Source organism: Cupressus sempervirens, chromosome 2, assembly GCF_028749045.1.
Source record: "Cupressus sempervirens isolate cs-2001-9-10 chromosome 2, ASM2874904v1, whole genome shotgun sequence".
Lineage (NCBI taxonomy): Eukaryota > Viridiplantae > Streptophyta > Pinopsida > Cupressales > Cupressaceae > Cupressus > Cupressus sempervirens.
In genome coordinates, this window is record NC_143119.1 from 443,985,159 (window position 1) to 444,012,282 (window position 27,124).

Consider the following 27,124-nt stretch of genomic DNA (forward strand, 5'->3'; position numbering starts at 1 on the left):
TGTCTTGAAGAAGGTTATGCAATTGATTATGGATAGCCTTGGTCGAGTACGTGATGGTAAAGGCCCAATCTCTGGTAAAAAGGCTAAAACTTAGAACTTGTGGCAAAAGCCAAAAAAATTATAATGTTAAATCATGGTCGTGAAGGAATGATTCTTCAATTGTTTCATTATTTTTTGAGTGAGTTTAGGAAGGGTCATCCAAAACATGTGAGAGCATGCATTAAAACTATTATGTCTGTAGGAAAATGATTACAATCAAATTTGTTGGCATTCTAGACAAGGGAATATAAAACCTCACTCATGGCTTATGAGTTCATGGAGGAATCAATTGAGCATTAAATTGGAAGGTTCAAGGATCACATGTTGGAATGTGAGTTGACTGTTAGGCATACAAGTTGCAAGATCTTAGAAAATGAGCAAGAACCAATTCGCACGAGCAAATTTATTTTACTTGCAAGCTTGGTCGCTTGGTCACACTTGTGAGGATAACAAGGAAGAAGAGTCAACTCAAGAGATTCAAGATCAGTGTTGAGAAAGTTAAGATTACTATAGTTTAACTCCAACAAAATAATACTCAAGCTTGCAAGGAGATGGAATCAACTACGATTAATGGTAAGGGATATACAAGTCTCATTTTGATGCTCCCAAGGTAGGAAATGAAATGAATCTTCCTAAGATGATGAATCACTTGAAAATAATGACATAATAGAAGATGTCGATGCATTTTGAGATTGAGAAAAAATTTAAAATTTGTATAGTAGATAATAAAATTACTTCCAATCAAGGGGTTTTTCAAAATTGTAAAAATGAGCAAGATCATGAGGATGACATTAAGGGGACTAATTTGAACAATCAATCAAAAATATATTTTTTTGATAAGAAAATTGGGGTATATACTATGGACAATAAGTTTGAGGTCTTGAATGATATGGTTGTTGCAGCCTTAGTGCATATTGATAATACCCATAAAAGCCTTGAAATTGTTTTGTGGGAAGTACAAAGTGAGGAAAGAAAGGAAAAAAGGAATAGTGAGTGGAATTAATACTGCATACATTTATACACTTAGAAATAATGGAATTAATAGTGGTACTTTACATTTGTAGAAAGAAATTAGAAACAATGGAATTAATAGTGCTACTTTACATTTGTAGAAAGAAATTTATAATGTCTGTATTAACATCCAATTTTTTCAACATCAAATCACATAATATTGATATGTTTTTTATTGATGCAAAAAAAAATTTGAAGGGACCCAAAACCCTTTACAAACTTAAACTAAGATGTTGTCACTGGAAGATAATCATGAAAACACTTGACAACCAAAGGCACAAAAGCCCACAAGATGACAAGAGTTTTAACTACATGCTCCCACAACTTGAACAAGTGTTGTGCAAAAGGCATACTTGCAGACAAGAACTAAAAGAGACCAAATAAATCTCCAAACCCAAAACCCACAAGCATGACCCATTAAATTTTACCTTTGTCTTGTTCCATTTGGGATCAAAGGGTCATATCAAAAAAGGGCAAAGGTGCCTTGGATTTTTTCCTTATGATCATAATCCAACCCTCCTCCACCTTGCCAACCATATATTGTCAAGCCAATGAAACCAGCACTAGAGTCCCAACACCTTGAGAAGGAAGACCAACAAAACCCTCAAGAAAATGATAAACATGGTCAACAACGATTTGAGAGACAAGACCAACAGATAAAGCACAATCTCCAGTAGCAATCTTATCACAGGCAATAGAATTTTGAGACACGAGGGGTAGAACCAGCAACACCATTTTTCTTTAGCACCCGAACCTGCCAAAGAAGCAGCTAGTTGTAAAGTGTTTACAACAACCTCCCTATTATCCACCCCAACTTGAGCAACTGAAGCGGATGCCTCAGCATTCCCATCAGCAAAAACTGAAACCACCAAAGGAGGAGAAGTAAAATGTGAAGGACCATGTGCAACCAGAGTGTCCCCGTGCAATTTTAATTATCGATAAATAATAGTTTAGTGTCGTTTCCTATTTTTGTGAAGCAACAGCTGCTTAAAACTTGGAAATAAGCTTCGAAAGAAGAATAGGGCTTAAAAAAAGCAATTGCTTCTTATTGAAGAAAGCATACATGTTTGCACCCAATTTTTTAGTCTCCTATTTATTTGCCTTTAGTTTTGCTTTCAATTTTTTTTTTGCAAGATTTACAACTAAAAACATATCTTCAATTGATATTTAACAAGACTGCTTAAAGACAGCAGCAAATGTTTATGCATGGGACCATCGGCGCCACAAACTATGCCTCAAAAAGTTGAGCAGCTGCTGCTAGCAAATTTAAGCTAAGCAGCAGCAGCACCAGGACTTGCCCTTAATGTAGATATATCCTCTATGGCCAACTAACTTTAAAATTGAGTGACATCATTTTCATTAAAATTGGATTATAGGATTTTTTTTCATTAAAATTTCAGATCACACCCTTATCCATCTCTAGGATCATCATGCTACATTGAATGTTTTGCTCATATTTTTTTCTGTATGCTCTCTTCTATCATATTGATAATAGATCATTGATAGGAAAAAAATAACATAATCTAACCTTAAAAAATTAATTAATCTCTACGGATTGTATAAATTTGTTATCATTAAATAACTTTCAGATTTATAAAATATTTATTATCTAATGCAAATGAATTAAAATAGTTTAATACCCTAACTAAAACATTATAACATTTCATTAAAATATAATACCTCCATTAAAAATGAATAATATATTTTTTATTGTGGATTGCATGTATATTGTATAGATACAGATAGACTTCTAAAATTAGGATTTTTTAGATTTTTTATTAAACATGCTGCATTTGTTCAATGAACCAAAATGACCAATAGTAAGCCATCCTAAGTTGCTTCTAATTTAAACTTAGCTGTTTATTTACCACTATACAGCAGACTTAACACATGTTTAAAGTACATAAGGCGTGAATGCCTGATGTCTTGGAGCGCCATTATAATAGTCATGCTTCACATTGATGGACTCAACTTGAACTCAGCAGATACCATTTTTCTGACTTGGCAACACCTGAGCAACTTTAAAATATACTTTAAAGAATATATAAATTTAATACACAATAAAGTTAAAATCTATCAAATGAGCCATAAAATGTTGAAGTATTTTCTACTGGTTTGAAATGTATATTAACTGCAAACAGTAATGTAGGATTCGACCTTACATATCCTTACACCCAGTTCTTTCCTAACCTTGACTCTTTTCCCCCACCATGCAATCTTCATGCCCTTTGTCTGACACCCTGCAACCTCTTCACAACGGATGTGATGTTTTGCCCATGTTTTGTATCAATCCATAACTTGCTTTGGAGGTTGATGCTTCATTCTGTTTGCAACATGGCTGCAAAGGGGTCGCACAAACTCATGACCTCAGACATATATTATGACCTCCCATGCCTTGTCTCTGTCCTTGCAACCTTTCTAAAACCTGTCTAGTCATGATTTGCAGAAAGCTTAATTCCAGACAGCACCCACTGCTGTTGACAGTTCCTCGTGACCACAATTCAACCACAAAGTTGCAGTGTCAATGAGTGGAAAGTTCCAACTCGAGCTACTCATTTTGTAATTTCACCCACAAGTATTTGCAGTACTCGCACAGTCTTCAGCTACTATATGTTTGCTAGGGTATTACGAGCTGGATTTTACTTGCTTGGTCATGTACAGTAAATTAGTAACAGATAATGGTAATAAGAACTTTCTAGAACCCATAAATAAAGAGCACAAGGAGTCCTCGTGCTCTCTTTCGTCCTAATGATGGATCATGTAGTGTGATCCGAAACATTGATGAGAAAAATTCTTTACACAATGAAATTCACAAGTACGTATGAACATTCATATAGATTGTGGAGATCCGATAGCTTTGAATGTTATAATTTTCCCTTCCAGATCTCAAAACCGTAGATGATCTATGTAATCCCATAGATAACTCATTAGAATGCCTTACATTATTTGAAGTTTAGGATAATTAGACCTCTCAAAATGTTCAGAGAATTATACACTTCCATGCTACTTAGATGGTAACATAAAATACGAATATAATAGTATTACCTGCAAATTCAAAAAGGCAAAATAGAAGTATATTACATAGACCAGTCCAAAGATTAATTAACCTCAACTTTTCTAAACAAAAAATCCCAGACACCTGTATAACAGAGTGGAGACTGCTGAAAAATGAATCAAACATCTCCCTTCTTAAAACTGAGCTATAGTGGAGACCTCACAGCTGGATCACATAATTGTATGATACAATGGTGTTAAACGTAACTATAATATAATTAACACATTTTAGCAAATCATGACAATGTTAGAAAATGATATCAAACCACTCTTAGATACAGTATTTATTTGAGTGTGTCTCATCCAGCACCGATGAATGCATCTTGCTAATAGCTTACTAGTATTCGGTTCATTCATCACCAATGCTTGTTTTCTACAGGTGGCCTCAACAACAGCTGTTTTTGTATACTGTCTTTTGAGGCACCATCTTTTTTAATCAATTTATTCACAAGACATACCACAGCAAGCTTTGCCCCAACAGAAGAATGGCCTTTTGTGAGGAAGACTGTTCCACCCAATAGCAGTAACCCCTTTGCTAGCAATTTCATTTTAGAATGAGAAAATAAATTTCTCTTCTGCTGAGTCCCTTTTTTGTCTGTGACAACGGATCCAACACTCGATGCTACTATTGAATGCCTACCATCATCTGGATTCTCTTCAATTCCACTTGGCAACTGTCCATGCAAATACTAGATTTAGATTAGTCCAAATAAAAATAATTGACAAAAATATATTAGTGCTTACATATTACATATTTTAACAATTTAATAGTTATTGTGGTAATTTCAAAATGTACACTTCATTGCAGATAACTACAAAGCTGCAGACAGTTTTAAAAAAAGAACAGACATTGCACAAATAACACCATTTCTGGTCTATAAATGTACTGAACATCAGACATAAGTTATAATGACAGGACTTGCTTTATAACTAGTCACAAGTTAAATAATAGTGCATTTTGGTTGAATGAGTTATGTAAATTGAAAAAAGGTCAAAGCTCATAAGAACCAAATTGTGATGAACACAGTTTTATATAATAAGTTGATATATTCTGCTGCCTTCAAATTGGCTGTTTAATATCCAAAGGTTTTCATGTTCAAAATTGCTTTACCAGATGAGGCACAAAACTATCATTACATCTTGCTCCTTGTGATCCTTCCTAAAATCCATGTAATAATCTGAAGCATCTTTTAAAATCAGTTTAACCACATGGAGCAAATATCAATAGAGAAATTATTAGTGCCACCATACTAAAGAGCATTAAAATTACAAAAAAAATCTTTTGCAGTGTAGTGCCTACACCTAGTTTACTTTTCATGTTATATTGTCAAATTCTTTTAGGCCAGCTTTATAGTTATATTTTATGATTTAGTGGTACTTGATTACCTGATTTAATTGGATGTTATTCCATACTCAGTTTATATATTTGATGAGCTGCTTGATAGTTGGTTATTTCATGTGTTTATGTTTATGTTTATCCTTTCGATGATGATGTTTCATATGTTCATATAGTGATTTCAATTATCTCATGATGATAGTTAGATGGATGATTTATATGCAGTTTTCTATGGTTACTTATCCCATACTTGCATGTGTATGGTGTACATGTATGTTTTGCTTTATTTTTGACGTTTATGATGTAGTTGAGTGAGGGAGTCATAGTCACCTACAAGTCGAGATCTACAAGATGCACCACTCCCCGTCATTGCCTGTTTAGTTTAGATATATGTGTGTATGTACATGTTCGACTTTTATGCCGATTGCAAATACTGAGCATCGACTTCCCTAAATTGCCAGGATGAGTGTGCCCTATCGCAGTATCTCAATGGTAAAGAGGGGAGATAGTTCTCAAGTCCAAATCCTAAATCTACGCCAATTGTCCTAGAAAGTAGGACAAGTATTTGAGTCATTTACCCTTCCAAATTTGTCAAGTGACGTGAATTCAAGATTTTGACCCTTGAGTTTTGAATTTGTACTGTCTTTCAGTTAGGTTTTCTTATTCAAATTTGTGGGTTTGTTGTGATTTTCAGTTAAAATTAAATCAAATTAAGAGAATATTAAATGATTTAATTTAACTGAAATTTTATAAAGAAATAAAAAAAAATTTAATAATATTTAATTAATTGAAAAATTAGTTAAATAGAAGAATTAAATTTTCAAGATTTAACTAAAGTTCCAAATTTGGCGTAATTATATTTATTTAATTTAATAATAATTTATTTAGAAGTTTCATTTTAATAATGAACTCTAAATATTATTATAAGTTAAATTAATAAATATACTTTTAAAACATGTCTTGTTATTTAATAAAAGCAAGAGCGAATAAATTAAATAAAGTATATTTTAATTAAAATGCAAAAAAAAAAAAATTGCACATGAAATTAAAGTAATAAAAAAAAAGGTTTTTCGTATTTGTAAAACCAAAACCCTAAAGGAGAAAGCTCTTTATTAAAAAATTAGAGCTCATTTATCCACACACAAGTTTGGAGAAGTAAATTTCCGTAAAAAGTTTTGCGAGGGGAATTCTTGCAACTTCTGAGCGTTCGTCTGGATAGCATCAAATTGAGGTAGGAACTTTGTTGTAATTATCACAGTAGATTGCTTCGAATTTTCCCTTTGTCTTCTCCGTGTTCGTTTATGGATTTGCATTCAAAAATCGATTTTTGGTTGAAACCCTTGTTTGATAAACTATTATTAATTATTACTGGATTGTCTGCGAGAGAAATCAATCAAAAACTCTTGTTGGAAAATTGGAATTTTAGAAGTTTAAGATCAAGGTATTGTTTGAAAACGAAAACAAGATTTAATCTAATAATTTTGACTGGTTCAATTATTTTGCCTTATAAGATCTATACTGGAAAAAAATTTAAAAATATATATATAATGTATAAAAATTACCACAGTAATAATTATATTTTTTATTGGGGATTTGTTTGTTTGTTTGTTTTTTAACTACATATAAAAATAATAATATTATATGTATTAGGGAGGCAGGGCCACCACCCTCCAACCCCCCTCCCCCTCCATTTTCCCCACGCACGGCTGCATAAGCTTCCGGCAGGCTTCAAGCCTGTTGCACGACAGCCTCTGCTACGATAGCAACAGGGACTACCGTAGGCAATACTCTGTTGTTGCGTCAGCAGAGCTGCCACAGTAGCCAAGAAGCCTACGGGCCATAAAATTATGTGAGTTGAGTTTTGTTTTTTAATTTTTAGTTTTTTTTAATATTTATTTAATTTCTTATATATTAATTATATCAAATTAAAATCTATTAAATATTATTATTTTATTATTAGAATAGTAATTATTGTTATTAATAATTAATAAATATTATTTATGAATAATTTTATTATTATTATTATTAGTAATTTAAAAGTTATTAGCAAATTTTAATAATATTTTATTAAAGATCTTGTTTTGTGAATTTATTAATTAGAGATATATTTTATTTTATAAATTTGAAATTGTAATTCAATTTTTAATTGGGGAAATTTTACTAAAGTTTGATTTTGTTTAAATGAGATTTCATTTTTTTTATGAAAATGGGTCTTATGTACTGAGATGAATTTTAATAGATTGTTGAGTATTTTGAAATACTTGTGAACTTGAAAATTGTATCAAATGTGACACTTTGAAAAAAAAAAATGAACCCATTTGTGAATCAAACTTTTATGATTTCAAAACCAAGTGAACTATGAAACTACACTTGTGAAATGCTTGATGTGATGTATGGTTTATTTTACTGGGGTTGGGTTTGACTTATTATGTTGACTAGTTAAGTATGGTTAATAGAGGCTTGGAGCGCTCTTGTTGTATGATGATGTTATGTATAATATTTTGGTCACGGTCTTTTATTCCCAACCATTGTGATGCATTCACATAATTTTATGATGAGGTTTTTGATAAATTATTGCTAATGCTTTCCAATTGCTTGTATAGGACTGAGGCGAATAGTGTGATTTTCTTGGTGTAACCTATGACATTTTTTATCAATTATCTTTTGGTGCTTTCTAGTTGCTTGTATAAGACTGAAGTGAATAGTGTGATTTTATGAGTTATACTTTTTATAAGCGTAGGGTAGGTTATCTATGTGTATGCTGGGAAGTGGTTTGCAATGGAGGTCGGAGCCCTAAAGAGGTTGCCTGGGTAACCCATCGTAAGTTGTATTAATAACTGATAACATTTCATTAAATGAGTTAAAATGAATTAACAAGAGTCGATATTTTACCTCACCCATGCCTCGAGTGCTAGTACAGACTAGGATGGGAGTAAAGAGGATGCTTGGTTGCGACCTTGCCTTGTTAATATGCCTTGTCCGTAAGAAAGGATACAGATGCCTCATTGAGTCACTAGGGGGGCAAAGTCCAGAAAGGCTGCCAAGGTAACCTTGGAGTTGACTCATGTGATGACACTTGCCCACATGCATATTAGGTTTTCTACGTGACTTTGTTACCTCTAGGATTAGATGTTACTAATGTCTTGGTACCTTTGAGATATCTTGCTATCAGGATATCCTTGACCTAGGTGATGGTTATGACTTTTGGATTGATATTTGTATGGGACTTGAGATTATCTCCTCAGCACAGTGGAAGTGGGCCATTTAGGTTCTACGAGGTCGCATGGTAGTGTTTCTTAAAACTATTGAGATCTGACAGTTGGATGTACTTGTGCAGTTGTTCCTTTCATTATGGTCTTATGTTTATGTTCGGTGGTCATATTCTGATGTATTGTACTTGATTATTGGAGATCTTATGAGATGTTGTAATTATTCATGATGTATATTCTTTGAGTTTTTCATACCCTGTGACTTGTACAACAGATGATTATGCATTCTGGTTATGCCATGTGGCATCTTATGTAATTGTATATTATTTCATTGCATTCGTACTTATGGATATTCTATGATGTGGATTTTGTTATATATCAGATTTAGTATTAATAAAACTTATGTATGTGATTCAACGTCATGGAGCCCTTAAGAGATGTAATCTATTTATGTATTGTCTGTATGTATATGAGTTATTGCTTTTGCTATATTATCTCTCGTCGTTTTGATCTTTAAAAAAAATGTTTGGAAAACTTAGTGACTCAATAGGTTAATTTCTTTTGGGTTCTTTGGCGGAGCGTTACACACAGAATTGGCAGACAACTGCGCTATGTTCTATAATTTATAATGTATGGCACAGCTAAGTAGACCTTGTTCTTTGCACAAATGAACCACACTCATTTTTAAAAAAACAATATCTTTAATAGAAAGTCAAACATTGCAATAGTATCCATAAAACACATTTTGAACATGATTGAAATTAGGCACTTGCCTTCTGCATCAAAGTGACAGCATTTGGTTTGCTACCGTACAAAGATTTGGCTCTTTTTGCATATTTCCGCAAATTTGTGTCCATCTTGCATACATAGCTCCATATTCCTTTCGAGAAAAATAATTTTGCCATCTCACGCTTCAACCCAGCATCTTCCTGGTGAACTACTTTAATTTCACAAGCATCTCTACCACAAACTGTATCCACAAACCAACAAAAGAAATAAATAATGATTATCCAACCAGAAAAGTTTAGGACAGTGGAAAAGAAATTGTCATAAGCATACAGACATGAGGACAAAGACTTGATTCTTCAAGTTTCTGACCTTTCCTAATATGCCATCCAGAAAAATAAAATTCAACGCGTTTGTACTTGTTTTGTTGAGGTGCAAGTTGATGTTCACAGGCCTACCAAAAAAGCCATATCAGGATGTCAGTACTTCAGCCCCTGCAAATACTCTGTATGTAAAGAAATTATAAAGAATTTACTAATTATTGGGATACCTTAATTAGGCAATAGAAGCCCTTTTCCTTTCCTTCCCAAACACGCCATGCTAGAACATATTCTCTAGGTGTGAGAAATGGAAACTTCTTGATTATGCGACCAACTTCTATTCCATTTTCTTGGTCAATTTCTAGTTGTTCATGCTCAACAACAGTTTTATCCCATTCTTTCCGATATTCATCATCCATATAGAAATCTCTTAATAACTCCGTAGTGCAATTCTCAAAAATAGTTGTACTAATATATTTTGTGGCACTGCCATCCTGTCCACAACAAACAGTTCAAGTCACTAAATGTAACAGGAAGGTATGGTATTTTAAACAATAGAGAAATAAAAAGTCTAAGAAATAAACCTTTGGATCACAGCATTTAGCCCTATATGAGAAATTATCGTTCTTTTTCTCTATCACAGTTTCCCATTGTTCCTCGAGAGAAATTTTTTCTTCCAGCTCATTCACAAGCATTTGTAGGTGTGCCTCTGAAAACATTTCAAAGATGCTGTATAAAAACATAAAGAATCAGATTACTTCATTTAAGCAATTATAACATACAATAGTCAAATTACAACACAAACTTCAATTAAGCATTGATACATAAAATAGTGAAGTTACAACATGAAGTCCTGACACTTAAACTGGCATGTGAAAATAGAGAAAACATAAGCAAAGACAACAAAAAGGTCAAAATATTACTTCAATATAGCAAACCGGGTTCAGTACAATGACTAAGAACTCAGAAAAATAAGTATAAAAAAAATGGGACTGGCGTAACTTTCAAAAGACCGGGTTAATCCATATCCAATTAGAAGACATGAAATTCCTGGAGGATTGATGGGTGAAGATAAATTTACAATGGTGTTTCTAGAGGGAACCTAGGACCCTCAAAGGCTGGCTGTGTGGCTTGGGATTGGAAAAGAAATCTGATTACTTTTGATTCCAAGAAGTTCGCAGATGGGACATATATGGTGGCAGAGATACAAGCTGCATGGTTAGCTTTAAAGACAGGCATACGGCTTTTGGGATAAACCAAATGCAACTGAAAGGCTACTCACAGATTATCATAAATGCAATTATTAATTAAGCGTAGAAAACCTCCTACTGGACCTTAAATAGGTTGCTAAATCTGATTGAAGAGATTCTAGATGAGCTTGAAGAGATAAATGTAAGCCACATTTATAGAAAAAGGAATGCAATAGCAGACTGTTTGGCTCAATGGGCTTTCACAAGAATAGACAACAGTGGCCATTATAATCTACAAGATATAGTCAACAAGCTCAGTAAAGAGCTGAAGTAAATGTTTACATCTCAGTGTGGACTCATTTATTAGTTGACGGTATGGGGGAAGGATCAGAGAGCCACAATGAGCTGGAGAGAGATTATAAAAGGACAGCAGAGAACTTAGATGTCCACAGTTCTTGGCACACTCTAGAGTAAAAATGGAAACCAATTTCTGCCTATGAGCAAGGAGTGGCAAATTGCCTTTAGAGGCAAAATTTCTGATGAGTGGTTAGCTTGGAGATGAATTCTGGAGCACTGCACACAATACCACACAAATGCAAATATTGCATCCATTATTCTGCTTGGATGCTGGAATCGGACAGCAAGGAGGAAGGTAAATGGTAATGGAGCTATGTTTGTGAAGCCGATGGTGTGGTAATTTGGAGGAGTTCCTAACTGTGGCAGAGCCAGGGGCTGGATTTAGAGAACATGGACGTTGTTGCGCCAAGACTTCATTACAGATTCAATGCCCTCCAAAGCCATTCAGTATTTGGGATACCAGTTTTGAAGGGGACCACAGATGAGGGAAAGCAATGACCAGCTTAGAGTTCATAAAGGACGTGCTGGAAGAGCCAAAAGCGGTGGTTGAACAGAAAGGAGGTGGCAGCCAGAATTGCTAGTACAGAATAGTTTAAATGGATGTCTGTAAGAATTTTGATAGATGGGGAAAAGGATGTGCTTGGGAATGAAGCAGAGTCTATTTTGTTAATTTTGGCAAAAATTGTAATAGATAATGACTGTTATACCAGTCGGATATGTTTATGGATTAACTGTGCATGCCTATGATGTAAGAGATCATTCAAATTTGTATCTCCTGTGTAATATTGGGGCACCAGACCCCTACTCTGGTACTGTATATCAAAAACAAAAACTACGGATGAAGAGAAACATTCACCTATAAACATTGAGGTGCAGGTTCCAATATGAAGTCAGAGATGTCATTCAAATCAGGGTACCCCAATAACAATATATACACCACGGCAAACAGGTTTTCTGAAATCGCCTAAATGTGCCAGTTCATTGATTGATAATCACAGTCTGCATCTGTCATGAAGGATGCCAGACCGTAAAACTAGCTGTTCCTAAAAATACAAGCAGATGGGCAGACTATAGTATAATTTGCATGGAAACACCTAATGCTTTTACCCTTACTGATTCGCAACATCCTAGCCTAGATTCAGCAGCAGATTCATTCTGGTACGGCTGAAGATGCTGGTGCCCTGTGAATGTGAGCACATCCTGGGTGCCCGTGAGCTTCCACAAGCATCCACATGCCCATTGTCAAAACTGACGCTTTTTTTGATAAAAAAACAACTTAATATTATTTTGCAATGTAGAGTCTGATGACTTAGGCTGGTGAAACTTGTCAACTTTGATTACTCAATCTAATATTAACTCAATCTAGCAACTGCTTACATTTAGACTAGCCTGATATAAACCAGCTGCTTAGTTTCTGGAGCTTATCAATAATTTTGTTCAACTTGGTAATTGTTTATCTGTAGACAAGGTTGATGTGAACAACTACCAGAATGAGTACAATATATCTTCTATTTGTGATGTTCTAGATAACTAAAATATGTTGTTTACTTATGTTCTTCTAGGTAAGATCACATTCTGGAAAACCAAAAACAAAAGCAAATAGTTTCCAGAGAATTAGAGATAACCTTTTGCAATTGTATGCAGGAATTGCACTCCACAAAGCAGAGTTTTGCAACATCCTTAACTGCACATCATTCTTGTACTGTCTTCACAATGCATGAGCCGTGGCTTTTAGCTTCATCGCTTTTGGCTAGACCATTTCTATTATGTGATTTGTCAACCTTACAAGTAAAAAAAAATTTGCAATGTAGAGTCTGATGACCTAAGTCGTTGAGACTTATCAATTTTGATTACTCAATCTAGAAACTGCTTCTATGCAGACCAGCCTAATGTTAATGGCTTCTTTATTACTCGAGGTTGCCAACTGTATTGCTCAACTTGGCAATTGTTTATGTCTAGACAAGACCAATGTAAACAACAGTCAGATTGAGTACAATATACCATTAAGCACTATGTACAGATCTGTGATTAATATGGCGCCACCAAAACACTGATTGCCATCATAGGCAAAAACTTGAGTGAAACCAAGACTATCGTTTTCTATGTAAAGAATAGTAACCACTGAGAAATCAGAATAGTTTGGCATGTTATTGATGACTTGGAGAATCAATAAGAAATAGCAGCTAGTCAAAACCGATCAAGGAATAAGAAATCATCGGTATTCATGAAATGGTGCAAATAAGATAATTGCCCAATCTACAATGAAGCACTGCAATTAATAAAGACAGTTGTTAGGGACACGCATGGGTCATGTCTCTTGACACATGACCTGTCATTTCAACTACAGTTTATAAAACATGCCCAAATCATTCAGGGAGTATTGAATGAAGAATTACAGACTGTATTCATCAGATCACTAAGTCACTATTTATTGACCGACAATAAGGTGCAACAGCAAGTTGATAAGCTGTAACACATCTATGCATTGATATTGATTGAAAGTCACAGAATATTACATATGAATGCTACTTAGAAATATATGGTCCAGTACATGTACTGTAATTTCAATATCAGTTTATAATTGTGAAATCGGAAAAATATGTGTATGTATATCACTTATGTTGTATTTTATTTACAAGTACATGTTCATATTTATTCATAGTTAGTACACTCCTAGCCCATTCCTCAGTCACTCGCTAATGCTCACTAAGAGGATAGGTTGGTTTTGTCAAGGAGAGGCAGAGAGATTCCTCACAAGGTAGGGAAATCCCAAGACAGGGTATGGACATGTATTACTAAAACCTTGAGGGGGAAGTCCCAAGATTGATGAATATGTGTTTTGGAACCATGAGGAAACCTACTTGTAGATTAAATTCCAAGCACCCTAAGGACAAGTAATTCCCCAACCTGCTTATGGTCGATAATTAGGAGAGTAGGGAATCCAGCGATGCAGTATGAAAACTGAAAAATGTATTATGAATCCTTATAAATTAATCTGATTTAACTGCATGGTGATGTGTGTTAATCATTGCAAATCGGCAGCCATTATAACTCCCACTAGACCATTGTGCTCGTAACACTTGCACCCTTACAAGGCCATTGAACTTGAGTTTGAAATTCTAGAGTTATTGATGTTATGGGAGTAGGTCCCTCTTGTGACCTCCACTGATGCAAGGCTAGTCTAAATAATCTCAACTTAAATGACCAAAATAAAAAAGTATTCTATACTCGGTATTAACTCCATCATCAAACTCAGGAATAAATTCAACCTTGAGTAATAATGAATGCTCAATGGTACCACAGAGATATCTAATTTGAGACCTGAGGGTTATGATCTCAGTGGATAGGTTTGAGTCTGAGATGAATCCAAATCACAGTTACAAGACTCCAATCTGAATCAAACCCAACAAGCCCGTTTTTTTATTGAACTTCGAGCTCAAACTTAAGCAAGACTCAGCAAATTGATAAAACTATGAAACATGGGATTTAAAAAAAATATAAAGCTTTAATCATCACCCTTTAATAAATAAACATTAAAGGTACAATACATTAATCAAATAGATGCCATTTGATTACATACACAAGTATACATCAGTTAAATGACTATAAAAGTGGATTCTAGTTGAAAGAAACAATGTTTTCAAATAGATAGATATTGTCAATAGCGTACAGAATTCATGGATTATGAAATCCATAGGGAGTTCTGCACATGCATATAAGATAGGTCCTCAATGATGACATAGCCATAAAGTGTACCCATATATTACTGATGCCAACATCCAAGGGGTTTACTCATACTCTATCTCCTCTAGCATGGCTGCTACCTCTAGATCTATTTGATTGACTCACACAAGATCATCCTTATTGCAAACAAAATTCTCTACCTTGGTGATCCAATCTAATTGTGGATCAACTTCCTCTAGAGTAATGGGAGATAGCTTACACCTACGATTTGCTTGTGACAGAAGGTAAGGTTATAATAAACACAAACAAGATCATTCAACCTTTGTACAAACAACATATTGTGCCTTTTGGGTTGTATGTGCCCAATCATACCCCACTTGTGCTCGGATCATAAAGCACTACATGCTTGGCTCAAGTCACAATTTGTGATCACCTAAGGAATTGGCAACTTTGTACCTAACCTTTTCCAATGCATCTAAACTAATAGAAAATTCCAGGATCTCATTGTTCAACTTTGAGTTTATAAATTAACAGAGAAAAAAATGAAAAGTTTTTAACTTACATTTCATGCTTACTAGGTTGTTACAAAGCTCCACTATCATCCAAGTTGCCTTGCTATATGTCACGCAAAGAACCCCCTTTGCATAAGTTAATAGATCTCAAGATCATATATGATCTTCACTCCAACCTAAGGATCAATCCTAGGTAACTAAACTATTACAATAATAGAGAGTTTTTATTATGTCTATTTAGTATCTAATGGTTATCTATTGTATTCTCCTGTATTTATTAGAAACTTTCTAATATTTATTTTCCTGTTTCTAGTAGAATATTTCTGTTCTTTATGATTGTTTCCTAAAGAAACACCATTCAATCTCTTGTATAAATTGATCTCTTGATCACTATTAATATCAAGCAAATATTTACCAATTACTTCATAATATGGTATCAGAGCTAATTCTTTGAATTTTTTTTTTAAATATTATAATTTCTTGTTTGAAATTATTGCAGCAATATTTTCCGAAATTATTTTCTGTGATATCTGCTTCGAGCTCGGGTTTTTGTCTGCTAATAACGGCCATTATTCTGCAATTGTTGTTTGTATCCCTACAATTTTTTGTTTTTTGCTCCTTACATTTGGAAAAATTGAGCTAATTTTTTGGGTCGCTTTTTCTCTGTTGGGCAGCATTTTTTGGGTGCTATTACCTTTGCAAATTGCGACCCTACCTATGGTTTACTACCTCTGCAAATTGCAGCAAGTTTTTTGCTCAAATCATCGTTTTTTAGCCTATATAATCCGCATGTCGTTTTTTCCTTTTTTGAAAGCTTTTCCAGCCTCTAATTGCCATTTTTGTAGGCATCTAGGGTTTTCCAACCTTTTGTTGTTCACTCACATCTCAAATCCAACCCAAAAAACATGTTTTTTCTTTATTTCCACCATTTATTTTGGGGTTTTTTTGCAGCCAGGGCCATTTTTGGTCGAAGCCCTAATTTTCTGTACCGGATCAAAAAGAATTACAGATTCTTGGCAGGTTTTTGGAGACCTCAATTGGGCTGTCATTCATTTTTTTGGGTGCCTCGATTTCTAAGCCAATAGATCCCAAATCCAACAACATATTCTTTTTGAGTTTTTCAAGCTCGCTTCTAGGTACCCTTCAATTTTTTCTATCTTTTGATTTTTGCCTTGAAGTACGTGCCTTCACAGATTTTCACACTTTTTTATTAAAAAATGTGCTATGGCATCTTTGACTAATATTCTGCTCAAGGGCAATTCAAAATTCAATGGTCGGAATTATGGCACATGGAGGTAGCAAATACCAACAATCTTAGAAAACATATTTTTTCTACATTTCTGCAATTTATTTTGGGGATTTTTTATGTTTGGTCAAAACCTTAATTTTCTTTACTGGATCAAAAAAAATTACAAATTCTTGGTGGGTTTTTTGAGATCTCAATTGGGTTGTTCATTTTTTTGGGTGCCTCAATTTCTAAGCCAGCAGATACAAAATCCGACAATATATTATTTCTGAGTTTTTTGAGCTCTTCTAAGTACCCCTTCAATTTTTTTCAGTCTTTTGATTTTTGCCTCAAAGCACGTGCCTTTACAGATTTTCACGCTTTTTCACTGAAAAACGTGTATGGCATCTTTGACTAATATTCTGCTCAAGGACAATTCAAAATTCAATGGTCGGAATTATGGCACATGGAGCCAGCAGATACTAATAATCTTAGAATATCAGTGATGCAAGAGCATCCTGCATCAAAAAATATAGGGGGAAATTATTTATTTATTTTTTGTATTTTGTTTAAATTTTTTTCTTAAAGAAAAAAGAGAGGGAAAATTTATTTCAAAAAATAAATAAATAATAAAATAAAATAAAATTGTGGAGGAGAGAGATGGTGGTGAAAATTAGAAGAAAAATTTAAATAAATTAAAATGGAGAAAAGAGGGAAAAGGCATTTAATAGGTGGCATTATTAAATGTAACTTGTGGCTAGAGGGTTTATTTAATGTAACTTGCTAGTGGTCAACTTGTGGCTTGGTTTGGTATAAGTAGAGGGCCTTGTCTTGTCGTCATTCATTCATTCATTTAGAGGAGTGAGTGTGGAGAGTAGTTGAAGAGCGAGTTTTTCCAAAGTGTGCGGATAGAGCGTCAAATGTGAGGCAGTTTACACTTGGATCTTGAATAAAATTTGAGAAGGGTTAGTAGTCGAGGCTTGGGAAACAAGGAGATTTCTTAGTGGGCTTGTGAGCACATGTTTAGATCTTCCTTGAAGATTTCTACTAGAGTGTGGATCTGGACTAGCTAGGGTTTGGATGGGATTTTGAGGGATCTTGTAGAACTATTACTTGCCTTGTATCTAGCTGTAACCAGGAAGAATTTACAGCCCAACACATTGCATGTAATCAATTATTTTATAAATAAAGAGTTGTATTTGGTATCAGTGTGTGTATCTTGTGTTGTGTTTCCATTGTGTGGTTATTTGTTGGGGCTAGGACATCTCCTTTGAGAATTCTCCTACCTTGCACTGCATCAAGTGGTATCAGAGCGAAGGTTGTTCCTGAGCGTGTAGATAGATCGCCGAAGTTGAGGCAATTTGCACCAGGACCTTGGGAGGACATGTAGATGGATCAATGGTTGTGAAGACGGAAGGTTGATCTTGTTCGGGAAGGTTGATATGTTGGTGATTTGTTACAGAGTATTTGCGAAGATCTTGGAAGATGGCTCCGAGAGGATTGCACCCTAGGCAGATTGCGAATCTTCATGATATAGTGGAGAGGAGGATTAATGAGACAATAGCTCGGGTGGATGCTGTTATGGATGTTTTTTCTTAAAAAGTTGAGAAACAAAAGAAGGAAGTTCTATGCTATTGGAGTTGGAGTCTACCGATCCAAAAGAGAGTTGTCTAGTCGGTTAGAAGACTTGTTCGAGAGAGAAGATGGCATGGCAAGGTCGAGGTGGAAGAGATTGGTTTTGTTGATCACTTTGTGGAGTTTGATACAAAACCTGCAGAGCAACTCGAGTCTATTGCTGAGGATATTCCTAACTTTGTTGATGCTAGGATGGATATTGGTTTTCATGATCAGCTGGTTGAGTCTAACATCGAGATTGCAGAGCATTCGGTCGTGGATGATCTAGTTGCTATTGGTGTTGACTTGTATGTTGCAAAGCATCTTATTGTGAGCAATGAGACTGTTGGTGTTGAGAGTTTGGAATGTGTTGATGGAGATCTACATATTGTTGTTGATATGGAGTTTGTTGCTGCTGGCGTGGATTCACTAGTTGTTGATATGGGTGAGGTTTTGTTGATGAAGCATTATGGTCAGTTTGTTCCTAGGAGTGAGCATACTGATTGGATGGTTGAGTTTCTGGTATTTGACAGAGTGATGTAGATGTGGATGATTTGCATGTTGGTTTTATTGTCCTTGTTGGAGTGGAAGCCTTTGGTGAAGATGAAGATGGTTGCAGATAGTTCTTTTGGCGTCAAAGTGTGGGACACACTTTTCTATCTACCTGGGGAGTCTATGCAGGAGCATCTTGCATCAGAAAATATAGGGGGAAATATTTTATTTTATTTTGTATTTTGTTTAAATTATTTTTCTTAAAATAAAAGAGGGAAAATTTATTAAAAATAAAAAATTGTGGAGAGAGAAAGTGACGAAAATTAAAAGAAAAAAAAAACATAAATAAAAATAGAGAAAAGAGAGAAAAGGCATTTAATAGGTGGCATTATTAAATGTAACTTGTAGCTAGAGGGTTTATTTAATGTAACTTGCTAGTGGTAGACTTGTGGCTTGGTTTGATATAAGTAGAGGACCTTGTCTTGTCATTATTTATTCATTCATTTGGAGGAGAGTGCGGAGAGTAGCTGAAGAGTGAGTTTTTCCAAAATGTGTAGACAAAGCGCCGAATGTGAGGCAGTTTACACTTGGATCTTGAATAAAGTTTGAGAAGGGCTAGTAGCCGAGGCTTGGGAAACAGGGAGATTTCTTGGTGGGCTTGTGACAAATTTAGATCTTCCTTGGAGGTTTCTACTGGAGTGTGCATCTGGACTAGCTAGGGTTTGGATGGGATCTTGAGGGATCTTGCAGAACTATTACTTGCTTTGTATTTGGTCGTAATCGAGAAGACCTTACAGCCTAGCACATTGCATGTAAGCAATTATTTTATGAATAAAGAGTTGTATTTGGTATCAGATTGTGTATCTTGTGTTGTGTTTTAGTTGTGTGGTTATTTGCAGGGGGCTAGGACATCTCCTTTGGGGATTCTCCTACCTTGCACTGCATCAATCGAAATACCGATCAAATTGTTTTGGGTGTTACAAACCGTCTGATCTAATGTTCCCAATTTTAATTAATTTGGGGCCCAAGTTATTAATGTTTGTATTTAAGGGTTTCGATTGATTTAATATATCTCGAACCCTTCTTCTTTTTTTGTGTTTGAAGTTTGTGTCGCCGTCGGCTATCTTTGTATACCCTCGGAATGGTTTCTCGACGGGTATTTAAGCACGGCTTATAGATTGTAGTAGGCATGCTTTGGATTATATTTCTCTGTACTACCGATTCCTGTTGGAGATTCTCTTTAATTTGTCATTTCAGAAGTGAAAGACCTTCCCTATTTGGCTCGTGCAGTTTCAGTGGGATTCAACCCTCACCCTATTCCGTCTGTGTACTTGGCTCGAGAATCAGAACATCTTGTATGTGAAATAATTGTTTGGCACACGAGTGTATCTATTTGGTGTCTGGTTACCTGCAAGATGTTTTTGTTAAATATATTGCAACTTCATCAAATGACTCTGTATTTTCTTTACTATACCTCTGTGCATAGCATCGGCCATCTTCCAATATCCCTTGCGGCATTCACATTCTAACACACCGCACATCCGTACACTTCCTGCCATCTTTGTATCGGCTCATCTAGGGTCGTACGGCTTCCACCCATCAACTACACTGTACGGCTATGCTTTCCAAATCCTCCCGTACTGCTTGGACTCCATATCACCGTACGAACATTGTCTCTAATCAACTGTACGACTGCTCCTTTGTCACCGTACAGCTTGAGATTTCCCCACCATACGGCCACATTGGCACCTCGTACGGAACAAAAGAAATACCCCAACGTATGGCCAACAATATCCACCATATGGACTTGCCTTCTCCAACTCACTACAGTTCGTACTTCCTTCTTGTCAGCATTTTCTTGGTCAATTCCGTACGAACATTCAGGAGTTACATCTTGCTCAGTTGGGAGGCATCAGGAACATTACATCTTACTCTTTTTCACTAAAAAATGTGTATGGCATCTTTGACTAATATTCTGCTCGAGGGCAATTCAAAATTCAATGGTCGGAATTATAGCACATGGAAGCAACGAATATTGATAATCTTAGAATATCGGAATACTGATCAAATTGTTCTGGGTGTTAGAAAGCGTCTGACTCTCGCTAATACTGCTCAATGTACATGGGATCTACATATCCGAGAGGTGGTGATGCTTCTCAAATTATTTGTAACTGATGATCAGCTCCCTCAGATTCTATTCGGCAAAGCAGTTGCCGAGATATGGGAGCATCTCAAGAAACTTCATGAGTTATTAGACAAAGGCAGAGCCTTCTATCTCAAGAACGCTCTGTTTTCTATTATCATGGATGAGTGAAAATCACTCTAGGAACACCTGAATAGGATTCAGGAAATTCGTGATCGATTGCTTGCTATTGGATGCAAGATGGAGGAAGGACATTGTGGTCCTAACCCTCAAAATTTTGCCCAAGTTCTATGAGCATTTTATCAAGACTCTCAACATCACTCCTAGTGGTATTGATTTGAAGTTCACAAATCTCTGCACAATTCTACTTCAGCAAGATCGGTGGAAACAACAATTCGGTAGCAATTCCAACTCCCCCTCCATAGAGCAAGCCTTTGTTGTTGAATCCTTTCAAAAGGATAAGGGTAAGTCTCATTCACAACAATGTTCTCAACAGAGGTCCTCTGCTCCAGCTTCAAAAGGCTCTAGGATAAAGAACATTCAATGCAACTATTGCCACAAGTATGGGCACATGAAGGTTGAATATCGAAAGTACTTAACTGCCCTATCTAAGCAATCTAGGTTGCAGCCTACAGTGAACAGTGTTGAGCACACTAAGTAGACAAAATCTAACTTTCACACCTTTTGACAGCTTCATGCTCTGGATAGATTATAACCATTAAGGGAGGGTATTGCGATAATAGATAGCTTCTATTATCTATGTTTAGTATCTAATGGTTATCTATTGTATTTACTATTCTCCTGTATATATTAGAAAGTTTCTAATATTTAGTTTCATGTTTTTAGAATAGAATGTTTCTATTCTTTACAATTGTTTCCTAAGGAAACATCATTCAATCTATTGTATAAATTGATCTCTTGATCACTATTAATATCAAGCAAATATTTACCAATTACTTCGTTATATAAACATTCTCTACAAAATAAAAATTGGGCAAAGCACAATAATAATACATTATGTAGTCTGAATGTGGGAAGACCCCACAAACATCATTCATTGTTGAGAAAACTACAATAATGTTAATATAAAACAAGCCTATGAAGAGCTTTCTATTCAAAAAGTATTCCTCTCCTCCTCCCTTAATGTCTCGCATGCATATTCAATGCATTAGTATAGATCACATGCATTCTAACGTATATAATACAGATTCACAATGTAAGATATCATTTATGACCGCATATAATTTAAGTTGCCTCAAGGGTTGGTAAATAGGTCACAACCTTTTGCCATATAACCTTCTAGTTATATAGTTAATTAATAAATTAATTCTTCATTATAAAGATTAACTTTAAAAATTACACTTATTTTATATTATAAGGATAAATTTTATAAGTTAGAACCCTATAACTATTATTTAGGAATACTTGCACTAAATGTAATCCCCAAATAAATATTATGATCCAACACACCCCACTATTACAACTATTATCTTATGTTTAGTACCTAATGGTTATCTATTGTAATCTTCTGTAAATATTAGAATGTTTCTAATATTTAGTTTTTTGTTTCTAGAATAGAGTGTTTCTATTCTTTACAATTGTTTCTTGAGGAAACATCATTCAGTCTCTTGTATAAATTGATCTCTTGATCACTGTTAATAACAAGCAAATATTTGTCAATTACTTCCTTAATATGGTATCAGAGCCAATACTCTAAAAAAGTTCGAAAATAATTATAATTTCTTGGTTGAAATTATCTGCCTTTTATTTACAAAATTATTTACATGCATATTTGCTTCCAACTCTCTCTATAATCCGACTAGGGTTTCCGTTCTGAGAGATTTGAATACGCCGACTTCTAATTCTTGGTGGGTTTTTCGAGATCTCAACTGGGTCATCATCAGATTTTTCTAGGTGCCTCAATTTTTGAGCCAACCGATCCAGAAACTAACAACATATTCTTTTTGGATTTTAATTTTTTAAGTCTACCTTTTGAGGATTGCATGTACTTGCACATTGTTTGCATGTGTTGCTTTACCATGCAAAGTCTCATCTTTAGCCTCTCTTAAAAATTCTAGTGGGTTTTCATAAAAAAAATTATTCTAATGAGTTATCATTTTTTTTCCTCAACAAAAAAATCAATTGGGTTTTCATATTTTTTCCCCTAAAATTTTTTTTATGGGTTTCTATAAATTTTCCCTTGAAAATTTATGAATCTATAATTCGCAAAGTTGCATGGGATTCCTTTGTGGGTTTGTAATTTTTTCTTCAAAGATTATTTGTGGGGTTTTACCATTTTTCCTAAAAATAGAAGCTTTGTATTGTCAGGTGTTGATTGATTTTTCACCTCAAAAATCATGTTGGGTTTTGATTGATTTTTCCCCTCAAAAATCATGTCAAGTTTTGATTAATTTTTCACCTCAAAAATCATGTTTGGTTTTTTCGATTTTCTCCTGGAAAACATGGCTTTTTGCGGTTTGTTTTGGAGCATTATGCTACTCTGCAAAGTTTTGGAGCATTATCCAAAGTACCATCAGCAGTCTTCTCAACAAACATTCTCTGCTCCAAATTCAGAAGAAAAACATCAATGTAACCCAAAGACTTGCACCCCCCCTCCCAAACCTTGAAATAGCCATCCCCGAGATGCCCCACACCGAGTACTTGAGTACCCAAGCAGCCCCAACTCAATCATTCTGCAACCATGTCGTCACTGGGATGTGTACTTGAATTTTTATTTGAATTTTGATTTTTGAATGTTACTATTGGGTATGTAATATGTTATTATGTTGAATGTCAATGGTTTGAATTCATGTTGCAATTTTTCTATGTTCAAGTATTTTAATTTGGTATGTTCTAGTGAACTACTGAAACACCATTTCATAACTAGCATTTCAAGTTCTATATGTATACTATATACAACACCCCTCTCTTGCCCGTCCTCCCCTTGTCGTCGTCCCCTCGCCATCCCCTCGCCATCTCGAAAATGAGGCCCATCTTACTCGTGTCCTAGAAACTTGTCCCAAAGTACCCCTGTACTGGGGTAACGCTGAAAAACCTTTAATCCAACTATTGCCACAAGTTTGGGCACATGAAGGTTGAATCTCGGAAGCACTTAGCTGCCTTATCTAAGCAATCTTATTAGCAGCCCACAACAAACAGTGCGGAGCACCTTGAGCAAACAGAATCTGTCTTTTACACTTTTTGACAGCTTTGTGCTCTGGATAGATTAACCATTAAGGGAGGGTATTACGATAATAGATAGTTTCTATTATCTTTGTTTAGTATCTAATGGTTATCAATTGTAATCTTTTGTAAATATTAGAATGTTTCTAATATTTAATTTTATGTTTCTAGAATAGAATGTTTCTATTCTTTACAATTGTTTCTTAAGAAAACATCGTTCGGTCTCTAATATAAGTTGATCACTTGATCACTATTAATAACAAGTAAATATTTTCTAATTACTTCGTAATAATATTTATAAAGGTTCATACCATCCACTTCATTTAGAATAAAAGATGAAACACCTTAACACTTCAAAACATCTTCCACAAGAATGTCATAGGGACAAAGCTATACGCCAAAATGGCAATCATGCATTCTCAACTACATGAAGCTCCTCAGCTCAAAGAGGCTGGAAAACACTATATTCCTTATAAAATAGATGCAAGAACATAGAATTATGGGATTTAAAAACCAAGAAGACACTTTTTGGTTTGTTGGTTACCCTAATTATCCTTTATGGATGTGAGATTTGGGGCAACAGCATGTCAGATCAGAAATGGAGGCAACTAGAGAAATCCAAAAACATTTTGTCATCAGCAGTCTCAAAATTAAACCACTGTCCCATATAAGACCTTATTGGCGGAAACAAGCATATTTCCTTTAGAGTATTCTGCAATGGTCTGGTTAGGCTATCTAAGGAAAACTCAAGGTATGAAATAAAATCATTGGCCTAAATTGATCATGGATGAAATGGAATGTTAATATGTGTAAATGTCTGAATAACAATGAAGAAATAAAAAAATTATGAGGGAAAAATTCCGGGGTATCATATCGTCAAAACAAAATGGGCATAAAACGACTACTATATCAAAGAATTTAATCCCACAGGATATCATGAAGAGAAAGCATAAATAAAAGAAATTATTAAATGGAGAGCAAAAATGCTTATAGAGCATCTTAGGACAAGTTCTCATCATTTGAGAAGTGAAACAAGTAAATGTTACATGTGGGAAGAATGAAAGGAGAGAATATGTCTTTTTGCAACATGGGAGTGGTTGAGACAATGTGACATTTCATCATGGATTGCCTGGCATAGAACGACATACACTCCAGCTATGAGGATATCTTAGAAGCGGACAATTTAGCTACTTCATTTGAAGAAACACAGCGAGACAGGAGAGCAAACTTAGTGATCTAAATTCACTATCGAAGAGCAGACTTAAATAAGTTTCAAAAGGGCTAAAGTTTTGGCACACTACTCTGGGATGTGTGCTACTTTAGGGGGTTCCATAGGTTGCTTTGGCTTCATGGACATTATAAAAATCTTTCATTTCAACTACGCAAAATTTCTTTGACAAGTATGTGATATAGGGATAAAGAAAACTCCCAGAAGAAGGTCATGCATTCTAAACTACATGACAAACATCTTCTCATAATTTCAATCTCAATTTCCTAAAATGATGTTTTATTAATGTCTTATAAAGTTTTTGTTAAAGCCCAAGACTCCTTAAACTAGCATCCCAAGTTCTTGTAATAATAATAGTGTCTATAAGTCTTAGATACAATGGTTTTACAAATCGAAGAAGGAATTAGAAAAATGGAATACATTGTGTCATAGGAATTCCATATAAAGCATATAGATATGCCCTTAGGTCTTACATATAAAACATGTAGAATGCCCATAGGTCTTGCATTAAATTCTCGCACGTTCCATCCAACACCTGTAGGCCCTACTAGTGCTCTTGGGTTTACATGCAAGGTTAACCACTAGGACATGTCATTGTTATGAACACTCAATGGAAGCTCCATGAGGCTGGACCTTGTAATAGAGTCAATGCATACAGTATTTCTTTAGTGATTGTTGGAATTAAAGTGCAGTTCTCCTTTATCACAACATAGCTGCCACTTTATACTCAGTCTAATATATGCAAAGAGTAATTGTATGATGGAAATATTTACCTTGACTGAAGTGCCCATGAACCTTGATGTGCTTTATTTTTGGTGCATTAAAAAACAACAAAAATTGGATAGGTAAATAAAACAAATTTCAAACCCACTGTTTAAAAAACTTGATAAACAAGACAGAAAATGCAGCAAAGTTGCCCCCATTCACAATCAGTCACAAATCTACCTCCTTATAGAACCCTGTAACCACCCTTTACACGCAAGACGCTTCTACTTCTGAGGCTGAAATCTCAAGAAGACCCTATTGATTCCTTGAATTCTTGCTCCTTGGGGTGCTGGTCTTTAAAGGATTCCATTTACTTAAATCAATTTTAGGCTTGAGCTCCTTCAGTTGCTCCAATTTATATTGATATTACTGCAAAAAGTCTCTAGCCCTAGAGATTAAGAGTCTTAACAACGAAAGCAATAGGCAAAGGTCGTGACTATACCCTACCCTAGAATTTCAAGTGTCTTCAATAGTCAAACCTATAAAAAGGAGAGTACAAGGACCAGTCGGTGGTTGGATCTTTGTGGCCATAACTATTCCACCTTAATGCTAGGCAAATAGCTTCACCAGCACGGATGAATATATATCATTAGTCACAATCATTTTTCGAAGAATTTACATGTCAATTACTGTTAAATGACTAAAAGAAGTTGTGTCAAGTGTTTACCTTGAATATTAATGGTGTTAGTGTCTAATACATTTAATTTGTTATAAAAATTGTGAATAGCAGCTACCACTGGATGTCAATTCATTTTGTTTGGTTAAAAAATGCAAGTATTAATGTCAGTTACAGGCGGTTGTGTGACTGCCTTATGTCAACTATAGGTGGTGAGGATTTTCAATAATGCAAGATTCTCTATATCAAATTAAGCACCTACAAATTCATATCTTAAATCTAGTGATTTGCATATTCTATTTTAGGCAGATGGATGTCTATTTACATTAAATGTGAAATGGTTAAAGTGGATTTTTTTCTATTTGATGCATATAAATTAATCTGATAAAACAATATTTTAATCTCATACTATCACCCTTT

At 34.9% G+C, this 27,124-nt stretch overlaps 1 protein-coding gene across 2 annotated transcripts in view; it reads right to left on the bottom strand.

Annotated features, from left to right (window-relative positions):
• Nucleotides 1-4,065: 4,065 nt before the first annotated feature.
• The window catches only part of LOC149572976 (uncharacterized), a 33,999-nt gene continuing 10,940 nt past the window's right edge, over nt 4,066-27,124 (bottom strand). For both annotated transcript variants that reach the window (XM_089814107.1, XM_089814108.1), the window contains exons 2-6: nt 10,280-10,424; nt 9,926-10,189; nt 9,748-9,829; nt 9,423-9,619; nt 4,066-4,778 (exon numbers count right to left, since the gene is read on the bottom strand). In XM_089814107.1, the coding sequence (XP_089670233.1) occupies nt 4,461-4,778; nt 9,423-9,619; nt 9,748-9,829; nt 9,926-10,189; nt 10,280-10,424 (1,006 nt within the window). In that variant the 3' untranslated portion in view covers nt 4,066-4,460. The remainder of the gene's footprint in view (nt 4,779-9,422; nt 9,620-9,747; nt 9,830-9,925; nt 10,190-10,279; nt 10,425-27,124) is intronic.